The following is a 12,925-nucleotide window of genomic DNA, read 5'->3' as shown; positions in this document are numbered from 1 at the left end:
TCCCCCCCCCCCTCCCCCGCCCCCTCCGACACACACATCCATACACACACCCATTTTCCTGTCGGCGGCGCTTCGGCATTCTGGTAGTTGGCGCTTTGGTTAGGGGGAATTGGAGGTAGGTTGTTGACGGACGGCGAGCCATTGAGACAGAGAAACGTGTGACGAACGGTGAGCGAGTGGTTACGGAACCTGGTCGGCGGTCGCTCGTTCAAGTGCGCCGTCTTGGTGTGCAGAGCGGGGCTCTACACTGTTGCGCGCGATTGACTATCTGGGTTTGGGGAGTGACCGTATGCTGACGTGGGCGTCTTGATCACGTTGACTTTCGCCGTTAACCTCCCGTCATATCCTCTGTTTGGTTAAGGTACTCCCGCTTGTGGATTCTGGCGCATCTGCTCCGGTGTTGGACTAGCTGCCGTTAGGTTGGTTTCCCCGTTATTAACCGTCACTCCGTACTCAAGCTACTGTATTCGCCCACCTCTCTGTGTAAACTCCTTTTATGGACTGTATTTGAGCGTATTTACACTGTGCTTTCCTTTTTATTGTACTTTGTTCAGCATTTCGGTGATCTTTGTCGTTATTGATTTGTTTGTAATACGTTCTAGGGCATCACATATATTAGTGACCATTGAGGTCGAATATCGAGCCTCACCTTTGAGGTGGCAAGTCCGCGCTTGGCCGACTTGTGCACGAATTGCAAATCATTCGCGGTCGTGATAAGCAAATGCCAGCGGCCCGATAAATGCTGGCTCGTTATCTGTACTCATGTCAACAGATCTCGGTGAGGTCCAGCACTACTCTTAAAAGAAGAAATTTATTTTTCAGTGTCATATATTTTATTACCTCTATGTTTTCGTGTTTAGGTATTAGCTCTCAAGCATTGTTTGCTACATCTTAAGTTTACTTGAGTAAACTTGCTTTTTGGTGGTATTGTTAACAGTGGGCTGCTTAATAAAACTGTTATGTTTGGTCATTACTGTTAAACGATTAACCGGTTAATTACCTTTGTTTTATCTATGCAATCATTGTAGCACTTACATTTTGGTCGGTACCTGGGGTCGGGTTTGCATTTTGCGTTCCTCTAAGCGGTCTTGAGAAATTACTTATTTTTGATCTTCAGTCTTGCAAGAATTACTTTCCTTTATGCTTGCTCTCGGCCTCCCCGAGTTGTTGGTAGCGTTGGAACCGATGGCCCCGCCACATTATCCACCACCCGCATGTTTCGCCCCCAGTCACTCGGTAGCCACCGAGGTTCTCCTCGCTTCCTACGGGTTTCGGACTTTACTTTAAATCAAAGTGTCCGCTACCCTAAACCATCCTAGTCAGGCGTTGCCTCCGTCAGCACGGCCTTGTCTTGTTATTTCTGCCTTAAGATTTGCTTTGATTCGAAGATCTTTTAATTGTGGATTGCTGAACATGTAAATTTTCAAGTCCTTCGGTTTCTAATCTGCTAGCACCAGAAGCGCCTTCAAGCTTTTTAATCGTAATCCTGAACTCGTAATTTTTTTTCTAAATTTTATAAATAAGGACCACATCTCTTATTTGAAGTTTACTGTCTAGTGAGTGGTTCTCAAATTTTTTATGGTAATGGTCTTTCTGTAATTCTAGAGAACTCACATTTGGCCGGTGGAGATTATACGAGTGACTAAAGGGCTCTACAGCTACTATTGATGTTTATGTTATTGATGCTTTAACTACATCTTGTTAAATAAAAAACTACCAACTACCGTGCAGCAACAAACAGCTTTCAGTAAACACACCCCGCATCTTTCTCCTGCCAGTTTAGTTGTTGTCGTATCCTAGGGCCTCCTCTGACATCTCACATATGTGTGTGTGTGTGTGTGTGTGTGTGTGTGTGTGTGTGTGTGTGCCGGCCGGAGTGACCGAGTGGTTCTAGGCGCTACAGTCTAGAACCGTGCTACCGCTACGGTCGCAGGTTCGAATCCTGCATCGGGCATGGATGTGTGTGATGTCCTTAGGTTAGTTAGGTTTAAGTAGCACTAAGTTATAGGAGACTGATGACCTTAGAAGTTAAGTCCCATAGTGCTTAGAGCCATCTGAACAATTTTGTGTGTGTGTGTGTGTGTGTGTGTGTGTGTGTGTGTGTGCGTGCGTGCGCGCGCGCGTGTTCTGGACTGTGGTAGCGCTCTACCAAAACTACGGTTTGGTAGTTTTGATACGCTTCATAAAGTAATAAGAAGTGGGATTACCGGTAGTATTAATGGCATTTGTAGGAAAGGAATATAAATGAGTGTGGAAGACAGCTACTGCGCGCCCACGATTCCTCTTTGTTTCTTGTCTGTTTATCATTCAGTGTTAATCCACTGTGTATTTTATATTCTTACTGTAAGTTTAAAAGTAATAAAATTGTTTATCACCTATCTTTATCGGCCTTATGTAACCAGAGCAATTACTTCTGATGCAAGTACATTTTACATGCACAAATGAAAAATATGTATATAATTATTTTTGTTATTTTGCATTCTATAGAACGTTTTTCATCATGATCAAACGCAAGAGTTTCCTGTTATTTTTAATAAATGCGAAAGTTGTTAATGAATAACAGATACATATTTTATATAAGTTCGACGAAATATCGAAGCGATATTACATACGTTTTTTGTTTCCAATTCGGTTTTTTTTTCATATTACCTTTCTTGCTAAGGAAATTGCGTTTTCTAGAGCTATAAGATGAATCTGTACTGTTTTATTTATTTTCACAACAACATCTCTCTGTTTCACGTCACAGATCAACCATTTTCCAACAAAACCTGAATTAAACCACTGACAATTTCAATTTTACTGTAGATTTTTATTTTTGCGCAGCAGACAGGAGGTTAAGTAAGTAGCACAAAAGCGTTCAGTAGGTTAAGCCAAAACAGAACCGCAAATCCTACGAATGGCGTCATTATGAGTCGCCGCGAATTCGAAAGTGCGTCGCATCCTCAGTATGGTGAAAGTTACGGTGATTCTCGTGTACGACTGTGATGGTATTATCCAACGGCATTACGTTCCTCCGCGGCAGACCGTCGATGCACAGTATTAGTGTTCGTTTTTGGAGCATCACCTGCGACCAGCTTTGCGAAAGAAGCGGGGACACTTCCTGCGCAAGCCACCCATCATTTTGCACGACAATGCGCGGGGCATACAGCGCAAGCTGTGGCTGCTCTGTTCGGTCGATGGGACTGGAAAGTACTGAACCATCCACCGCATTCTCCGGACTTAAGTCCTTGTGACTTTGATTTGATTCCGAAGATGAAGGAACTACTTCGTGGCATTCTCTTCAGAACTGTTCCAGAGATTCGACAGGTAGTAGATCGCTCCATTCGCACTATCAACAGAACAGGCTCTGCTAACGGTATACTTCGCCTTCCACATCGCTAGCAACAGGTTCTACACAACGCTGGTGACTACTTTGAAGGACAGTAACAGGTGCAAACATCTAACTCTTTTGTATTGGTTGTGAATAAATAGTTGCCACTATTCAAGTTCTAACCCTCGTATATCCACACTCAATTTCTAGACGGCTCACCGCTTCCGATTTTTAGGGGACTCTAAGAAGACACTGGTCGCAGACGTAAAAGAAATTATCGTTATGAGGTAACGTCCGATAGGTATGCAACACACCTAACGTACAGATAACGCAGGTACGACCTTAAGTGACCAAACCGATCGTGAGAAGTACCGTACTTTACGCTTACTTGTGGTATCCTACGGTAGTTTTACAACTCTAGCTTGTGTGAATGTGTGTGTGCTGTCTACTTTAGAAAAAGGTCTTTTGGCAGAAACATGTACGGTGCTCCTATTGTTAATTCTCTCTCTGACTCAAGATCTCTTCTATATCGTGAGTAGCAGTCTTTGCATAATACAGTCGTTATTCCACAGTAGCTTCTTCATTGATAGGTGTCCACGCGAGTAGTGAATGCATCAAACTTGCTTGCCATAGTGTAATTTTCACTTACATAGCATTTCGATTGTATTTAGACGTTTCAAATAGTTACTAATTTCGTCCTTAACTTCTTCCCGGTTTTATAGGTGGCACTAATCAGAATACGGAAGGAAATGAACGAACCTGAAATGCCTTTGGAGGTTTTTGAATGGGATTATTCAGATGCTCCTGGTGAGAATGCACAACCGGATGAGTATGTGACTAAATTCCCAATTCCGTTTTACAGAGAGTGCCCTACTGCATTGGCCCCTTGCTTACCTTACATTTATCGTGAGTATCTCGCCTAGCGCTATGTCCGAAGCAACTGGAAAAAGCGCAGGTAACCCTTGTATATACGAAGGGTAACAGAACGACCCGCAAAATTAGTGACCAGTATCCTTAACGTTGCTTTGCTGCGGAATCCTTCAACGTATTCTCAGTTGGAATGCAACAAATTTCCTTCGCAAAGAAAAGCTCCTGTCCAAATATTAGCACGGTTTTAGAAAGCATCACTGGTGCGTCTCTCATCTTGCCCTCTCATTACATGATATCCTCCGAACTATGGATGAAGCGCAACAGCGAGATTTGATATACTTAGATTTCCGTATAGCATTTGACAAACTGCCACACTGCCGATTGTTAACGAAGCAACGAGCATAGCGAATATGTTCCCAGATATGTGAGTGGCTTGAAGTCTTGTTAAGTAACAGAACCGAGTGTGTTGCTCTCGACGGAGAGTGTTCATCAGGGACAAGGGTATCCTGAGGAGTGCCTCAGAGCAGTGTGACAGGACCGCTGTTGTTCTCTGTACACGTAAATGGTGTGGCGGACAGGCTGAGCAGCAGTCTGGTGGTGATGCTGTGGACTACGGAAAGGTGTCGTCGCTGAGTTACTGCACGGGGCGACAGGATGACTCAGACGAAATTTCTAGCTGTGTCAATAAATTGCAGCTAACTCTAAATGTAATAAAATGTGAGTTAATTCAGATGAACAGGAGAAACAAACCCACAATGTTCGAATAGAGCGTTATTAGTGTCCTGCCTGGCACAGTCACGTCGTTTAGATATCTAGGCGTAACGTTTCAAAGTGATATGAAGTGGGATGAGCACGCAAGGACTGTAGTACGGAAGGCGAATGGTCGACTTTTGTGTATTGGGTGACTTTTAGGAAAGTGTGGTTCATTTGTAAAGGAGATGGTATAAAAGGCACTACCTATTCTGGAGTACTGTTCTGGAGTACTGTTCCAGTGTTTGGAATCTGCACCAGTTCGGGTTAAAGGGAGACAACGATGCAATTGAGAGGGGAGCTGCTAGATTTGTTACCAATAGATTCGAACAACACGCAAGTGTTATGGAGGTGTTTCGGAAAGCCAATTGAGAATCCGTGGAGGAAAGATGAGGTAAATTTCGAGGAGCATACTGAGACAACTTAAAGAAGAAGCCTTTGAGGCTGACTGCAGGACGGTTTTACTGTCGCACTGTACATTTCGCGTAAGGACGACGCAGATGAGATTAGAGAGATTAGAGCTCGAACGAAGCCATATAGACAGGTGTTTTTTCCTCGATCTATTTGCCAGTTATTGGCTAGTAACGGCAGAGGGTAGTCTTCGCCACGCGCCACACGAAGTATGTATGTAAATGTTGATGTAGATATAGAATATTTTCATACTTCTGAGGAGGATTCCTCTGACAGTGACATCATAGATCCGTAAAGAAGTGTAATGTGGCACCGATTTCAAGTGACTCCAACAATAGCGATGGGAGTGATTCTGTTCTCGTGAATTGTTCGTTTTATATCGATGTTAATATTACTTCCAAACATAGCCACGCGGCAACCCGTAACAGTTGGCAGGTGTTGTAGCGTGAATCGCTTCTGCTCACAGCCGAATCAGCTGCGCTACAGAAGTCGGAATAAAGTGCCGGAGCTGTGTGTCAGTACGGAGCACCTGCGACATTAACCCACGTCGAGCCATTCATAACCGCGCAACTGACAGCGAAAGAACGATCCCCGGACTAGGCGAGAGTGTACGCAGGCCCGCAGAGCTAATCACGTAGAGAGCTTCGGTCGCCTGCCCCTCGTCTGGCAAATTGTGGTGGCGGTGACAGGCGGGTGGGTGGCGTCGGCCGGCGCCCCGGCTGCCGGTATATAAGGGGAGCCGGCGGCGACACAGTGCACAGTGGTTCGGCCCTGGTCCCGCCCTCCCAGCCATGACCGCCGCCGGCCGCGCGTTTGCAGTCGCTCTCCTGCTGCTCCTGCTGCTGCTGGTAGCCGCCAGCCGCGGCTCCGCCAGGTAGGAGGGAGGAGCATCTCTGGTTCCTGGCGGACGAATCCCTCTCGACAGTCCCAGACTTTTCAGCCAGGCGGACCCGTAGCGTCACAAGCCTCATAGAGCTACACAAGCCAGAATCACGACTCGTGGAATGTACGGGGGACGTTCTGTAAGCAATGCAACACTTTTTTTCCAGCAAGCAGGTTGGATTTATTCAGGCTTCCAATACACCATGTTATTCTCGACTCCTCTGGCTACAAAATCGTATTTCTCTACATATTCTCCGTTCAACGGTACTGCGTTACAAAGGCCTGTATTAGAACGGATGCTAAAGTATCGATATAAATATGTATCAATATGTCTCAGAGAATCGATATGTTTCCGACGCGTATAGCGATCTATCGATATCAGAAAGGCAACATTGAGTGCCAATATTTTTATTTTGTATTACATTTTTTCACGATTTACGCCACATATTTGAAGTTGTTCTTTTGAAATCGTAGTAGAACATAATTTTACTTTCACTGTGTGAAGTAGTCTTGCTAATTCTTGAGCTCCTATAACGTTCAGTCTCTTTCTTTGACTGTGTGAAGCAAGTATATGTGCCCAAAAGAAGTCCGATTGAACTGGGTGGGGGGGGTGGGGGGGGGGGGAAGTGTGAATGTAATAACAAGATTTCCGATGTGGAGAAATAGCACACCAACAACAACTTTCAACTCAACTAGTGCGCTATCTCTTGCCGTCGGCATTCTTCAGGAACAGTTGCTGGAAATTATGAACAAAAATCTAAATGGCAAGATTGGTCTTTGCGATGGGCGGAGACGCGTAAGGGGAATGCTGACGTAATCGGTGCCTCTTTCAGCAATTTTAGTCTTGCAAGTTTCGGAAGAAAGCTTCTGTGAAATTTGGAGAGTAGCAGATCAGGTATTGCCGGAATTAAAGCTGTGAGAACGGGTCGTCAGTCGTGCTTGGGTAGCTCAGCCGGTAGAGCACATGCCGGCGAAAACCAAAGGTCCGGAATTGGAGCTTCGGTCCAGCACACAGTCTGAACCTGCCGGAAAGTTTCTTACCTCTTTTACTGCAGTCTCTTTGGTTTCCATATTTTTGGGGAAGGTAGTATATACCAAAAGAAGACAAACTTGTCTAGTAAACATTGGCTCTAAAATGCGTACCTTACGAGCTACGAGCACTTGTGAAGAGTTGTCTTCACAGTAGCGAAGATGAACAATTGCTCGTAGGTCGTAAGGTATGTATATTAGAGCCCTAGATTACTGCACCTTTTTGCTTCTAGTATCATGTTCAATCAACTGCATACTTTTACGCCTTTAACTATGATACGACCTGTATATACAGGGCGTCGCTCCTAAGATTAGTCAGGAGCGTTTTCTCTGGTGTTTTGGCAAATATTTGCAATTTCATTTTCAAACTGTGTGGATGGAGACGGCCCAAACAAATACAGCTCTTGACACCTTTCACGTGACGTCCAGTGTCGGCGGAAAGCGCCTGTTTGTTTTCTCCGTTACAAATGAAATGATTTCTTAAGCAGCATTTTAACCGCTCATTCGATAGAGCGGTTCTCAATTAGTCTCACACAATATTCATTTTGTCGATATGTATTAAGAGCGACAGTATAACCGCAAGAGTAACTGGTACTCCAGCAGCGACTGAGCAGCGCGCCCGCGTGGCGGTAGCAGGCAGCAACGCACAGGGCGAAGGTGTCGCTGTTGTACTGGTTTGTTTTTCGTGTGTTACTGTCCATGTTAATACATATCGATAAAATAAATGCCGTACTAGGATGTTCTGTGACCACTCTATCCAATGGGCCCACAAAAATACGCTTTAAAAATCATTTATTTGTAACGGAAAACCAACGGACGGGAGAGCACTAAAACACAGTTTCCATGGCATTTTTTTCTGTCTCTCTTTTTCTTTGTTCCCAAATACCTTTCACATATTCACTGCATTTGTTCTTTCTCTCTTGTGTCCACTTCTTTCCTGTTTTTTTTCTCTTTGAAAGTTTACTGAAATTTCTGTTTTCTGACTTTTTTCTCTGTATTTTTTCCTGTTGTCATATCTTCTGTGAAGATTTCAATTCCCTTCAGGCAGTTGATTTCTGCGATATTACTTGTCACTATGTTAAAAATCTTCTTGGTCAGTCTATTTTCGTTCATCCTATGTATGTGTCTGAAGAAATATGCCGTTCTTTTCCTGATGATATTACATAAATGACCGTGTGGATAACATCGGAAGTTCACTGAGGCTTTTTGCATATGATGCTGTGGTGTATCGAGAGGTTGTAACAATGGAAAATTGTACTGAAATGCAGGAGGATCTGCAGCGAATTGACGCATGGTGCAGGGAATGGCAATTGAATCTCAATGTAGACAAGTGTAATGTGCTGCGAATACATAGAAAGATAGATCCCTTATCATTTAGCTACGAAATAGCAGGTCAACAACTGGAAGCAGTTAATTCCATAAATTATCTGGGAGTACGCATTAGGAGTGATGTAAAATGGAATGATCATATAAAGTTGATCGTCGGTAAAGCAGATGCCAGACTGAGATTTATTGGAAGAATCCTAAGGAAATGCAATCCGAAAACAAAGGAAGTAGGTTACAGTACGCTTGTTCGCCCACTGCTTGAATACTACTCAGCAGTGTGGGATCCGTACCAGATAGGATTGATAGAAGAGATAGAGAAGGTCCAACGGAGAGCAGCGCGCTTCGTTACAGCATCATTTAGTAATCGCGAAAGCGTTACGGAGATGATAGATAAACTCCAGTGGAAGACTCTGCAGGAGAGACGCTCAGTAGCTCGGTACGGGCTTTTGTTGAAGTTTCGAGGACATACCTTCACCGAGGAGTCAAGCAGTATATTGCTCCCTCCTACGTATATCTCGCGAAGAGACCATGAGAATAAAATCAGAGAGATTAGAGCCCACACAGAAGCATACCGACAATCCTTCTTTCCACGAACAATACGAGACTGGAATAGAAGGGAGAACCGACAGAGGTACTCAAGGTACCCTCCGCCACACACCGTCAGGTGGCTTGCGGAGTGTGGATGTAGATGTAGATGTAGATGATTGTAATCGTCTCTGTCTGTTCGTAGAGCTCTTTCGACGGTTTCTTTACCCAGGTCACAACTTTCTAGTATTTTCCTGTCTTGTTTTTCTATTTCCTTGATTTTCGTTCTTCACTTCCAAAACACGTGGATCCAGCAACGCATACATTCCGAAATAAACACGTATTTATACGAAGGCGTGCGTGACGCTTGGCTGCGAATATTAGCACTGTCGTTGCATTGGCGATCCGCCAAATGTGTCGGCAGGGTATTATGATGTCTTACTCACAGTACTCTACCAACCGTTAGGTGATCTGCAGTCACTTGTGTGGTTCTGGTCGTTAGTTTTCGTCATGTTTGTGTGCATTATTCTACTGTATTGTCAAACCTGGGTGCATTATTATGGTGGTTTACCTTCTTTCAGACGCGGATTCACTTACGTGTCATCTGTTACTGCGCTGTTTGTACGTACAAATGGTGTGGCACATTTACATTTTCTCTCTTCCGCCACTTGTCAGCAATGGAAGCCTACTACTCGACAAGTGCAATGGTGGATACGATATTCTGCTATGGTTTAGCAAATGGACTTAGCCTGCCATTCCATGTCCCATACACTGAAAAATATCCAGAGTGCCCTCTGATAAGCTGTTCGAGACTTTTTTCCAGCGTCTGAGGGACACAGGTACCATTGCATCTCGGAATACAGGCAGTGGAAGGCGAAGCACAGTCCGCAAAAACCCTGGTACCAGTGTGCGACTATTAGTAACAGAAGAAGGTGAGTGGTTCTTCGTAAACAATTGCTGTAGCCATGTCATCTACAGCGCGTTCAGGCCCTTAGGCCACAGGATCATCATGGCAGGCGGCGGTTCTGCCAACGGCTGTTGCAGAAGTGTGCCGCAAAACCACTGTTCCCATCAAAGATTTTATTTGCCCATGAGGCAGGTTTCACAAGAGATAATATTGCGAATTTCCATAACCAGCATGAATGGGACAGATTGGCCAGGCGGTTCTAGGCGCTACAGTCTAGAACCGCGCGATCGCTACGGTCGCAGGTTCGAATCCTGCCTCGGGCATCGATGTGTGTGATGTTCTTAGGTTATGTTTAAGTAGTTCTAAGAGCCAATGGACACATGTAAACCCCAAGCAGCTCAGTAAAGAGGCATCAACACCGATTCTCAATCAACGTAAGGACAGGCGTATTTGGTGATAGATTAATAGGGCGATACGTAGGGCCTCAAAGGTTAACTGGGGCGCATTATCTGGACTTTATCATTAATGTACTGCATATCGCGCTGGAGATTGTGCCATTGCAGCAACGAATACAAATGTGGTTCATGCACGATGGTGTCCCAGCACACTTATATGACAGTGTGCAAAAATATCTGACACAGACATTTGAGGACCACAAGTTGGCTTGCTCGTTCCCCAGACCTCAATCACCTACACTTTTGGTTATGGGGACACTTGAAGGAAGTGATCTACGCCACGCCAACTAACGATATGCGGACACCACAGGGTCGCATCTTCAATGCGTGCCAGCCGATGTGACAGCATCCCGGTATACTTCAAAGGGTGCACCATTCCTTACGCCGGAGCGCAGAGGGGCGCACTGTCATGAATGACTTTACACTGACCACCTCCCCTAAGCACGTATTTGTCTCAGAAAGTATGCATTTCACGACATGTTTACTGGACTTAGTTTTCATGCTTCGATGATACTACCACCTCTTCAGCGGTCTTCGAAAAAGCAGTGTCTAAATTCGATTGCAAAAGAGAGAGAATCCAAATTCTGGGAAAAAGAGTAGTAACCTAAGGTTCTACTTGAAAGTAATATGGAATAACTTATAATGTTTGTTAGTAATCTTGGGTTAGTCTACTCTGAAGTTGGCCTAAAACAAACCACGACAAAAGAAAGATCGTGATGAACGAATTGACACCGGAGGGAAGTACGTTTGCTGGAGATGTACAACTGGAAATGGCCACAGGATACGTCTATGTCGGTCAACTGTCGAATATAAAAGGAGACCCAAAATCAGAAATATTTCAACGTATTATATTAGTTTGGAAAGCTTGTGGAAGACACTCTTCAGTTTTGAAATCTAAGTTGTTAGCTGAGCTGAAGAAAACAGCTTTAGACCAATGTATACTGCCAGTAATAACTTATGTCCGTGAGACGTGCAGATTAAAGGAAATTATAGTTAGTGAAGATTATATGGGTAGATCATATAACTAATGAGGAGGTATTGAGTAGGATTGGGTAGAATTTTGTGGCACAATTTGACTAGAAGAAGGGATCGGTTGGTAGGACATGTTCTGAGGCATCAAGGGACCACCAATTTAGTACTGGAGGGCAGCGTGGAGGGTAAAAATCGTAGAGGGAGACCAAGAGATGAATATACTAAGCAGATTCAGAAGGACGTAGGTTGTAGTAGGTACTGGGAGATGAAGACGCTTGCACAGGATAGAGTAGCATGGAGAGCTGCATCAAACCAGTCTCAGGACGGAAGACCACAACAACAACAACAGTTAGTAAACTTATAGTAGCCCAGGGATGAATGGGAAGATCAATACTGGGCTACACAAAGGAAGACAGAAAGAACGCAACTGATATCAGACAAAGTACAGAGGTCAGTGGCATGATGGAAAGAGTGAATACATTGAAATGGCGGTTGGCAGGTCACGTCGCTGGAAAGAAAGGTGGCAGGCGGTCAAAACAAGTACTAGACTGGCGCACAATCTACCAAAAAAGACCAAGGCGACGACTACCGGATAGATGCGACAGAGAACTGAGAAAGATAGTCGAACTGAACTGGCAACAGGAAGCTCAAGATCGGCAGAAATGGAAGAACCTGCAGGGATCAAAGGCAATTAACTTAACCAAACGAAGAGTTGTTATGAAATGGAGTCAATGATTTTCAATTTACAATTTAATCACGCCGGTGGCATTGGATAACGCAACTCTTGCAAATGTTTTTCACTTCAACATTGTCAGCTTTTCAGTCCACAGAAAATAACGTACAACAGCTATGTTAAATTAAATGACGCTACCTATTTCTTTAATGACAAACTCATTCATTTCATTAATTTACATTGCACTTGTGAATCGCAACATAAGAATGTTGAAAGCAAATAGATCTCTGGCACCAGCTACCGGCTAGAAATCGGTCACTCTGCGCACTGAACAAAGCCCTGCCGCTTGTTGGTTCACCGACGCTGCGAAGAGGAAACTCAGGGCAGCGCCAACGTACACCACACAGCGTGCCCTGACATCTGGCGGCTGTAGCGGAGCGGAGCGAGTGACGAACAGCCGGAGCGCGCAAATGTTTAAACGCTGTACTTTCCGCGGGTCATAACTGCGTACTATCTGTCAGTCTACCGCACCAAGATGTTCCAAAAAGCCGAGCGCGAAAACACGATTTTTCAGGGAATTGTACCTCGGGTTTATGGATCACACAGTTAAGGGATCACCTGTTTTGGATAGCTCTTGGTGTAGCTATAATTTTTACACTCGTCGAAAGAACGTGCATACTGTAGCTATGCTAAAGTTTAGGGTACAAATTTAAATACTTCCTCCAGCCCTTGCAAAGAGAGCAAGCATTAGGTATGGTCTACGGCGGACCTTAGGCGGCTTATAAAACCAACATTTGTTCGTGGGAGGTTCCTGG

General features: G+C 44.5%; 1 protein-coding gene across 1 annotated transcript in view; it reads left to right on the top strand.

Annotated features, from left to right (window-relative positions):
- Positions 1-6,113: 6,113 nt before the first annotated feature.
- LOC124711521 overlaps positions 6,114-12,925 on the top strand; it is a 92,768-nt gene continuing 85,956 nt past the window's right edge. Inside the window, exon 1 of the mRNA XM_047241643.1 lies at positions 6,114-6,215. Coding sequence (XP_047097599.1) covers positions 6,133-6,215 — 83 coding nt within the window. The 5' untranslated portion in view covers positions 6,114-6,132. The remainder of the gene's footprint in view (positions 6,216-12,925) is intronic.

Source organism: Schistocerca piceifrons, chromosome 8, assembly GCF_021461385.2.
Source record: "Schistocerca piceifrons isolate TAMUIC-IGC-003096 chromosome 8, iqSchPice1.1, whole genome shotgun sequence".
In the NCBI taxonomy this organism is placed as follows: Eukaryota; Metazoa; Arthropoda; class Insecta; order Orthoptera; family Acrididae; genus Schistocerca; species Schistocerca piceifrons.
Note: the sequence above shows the minus strand (reverse complement) of the source record. Positions and strands in the feature narration are given on the sequence as shown.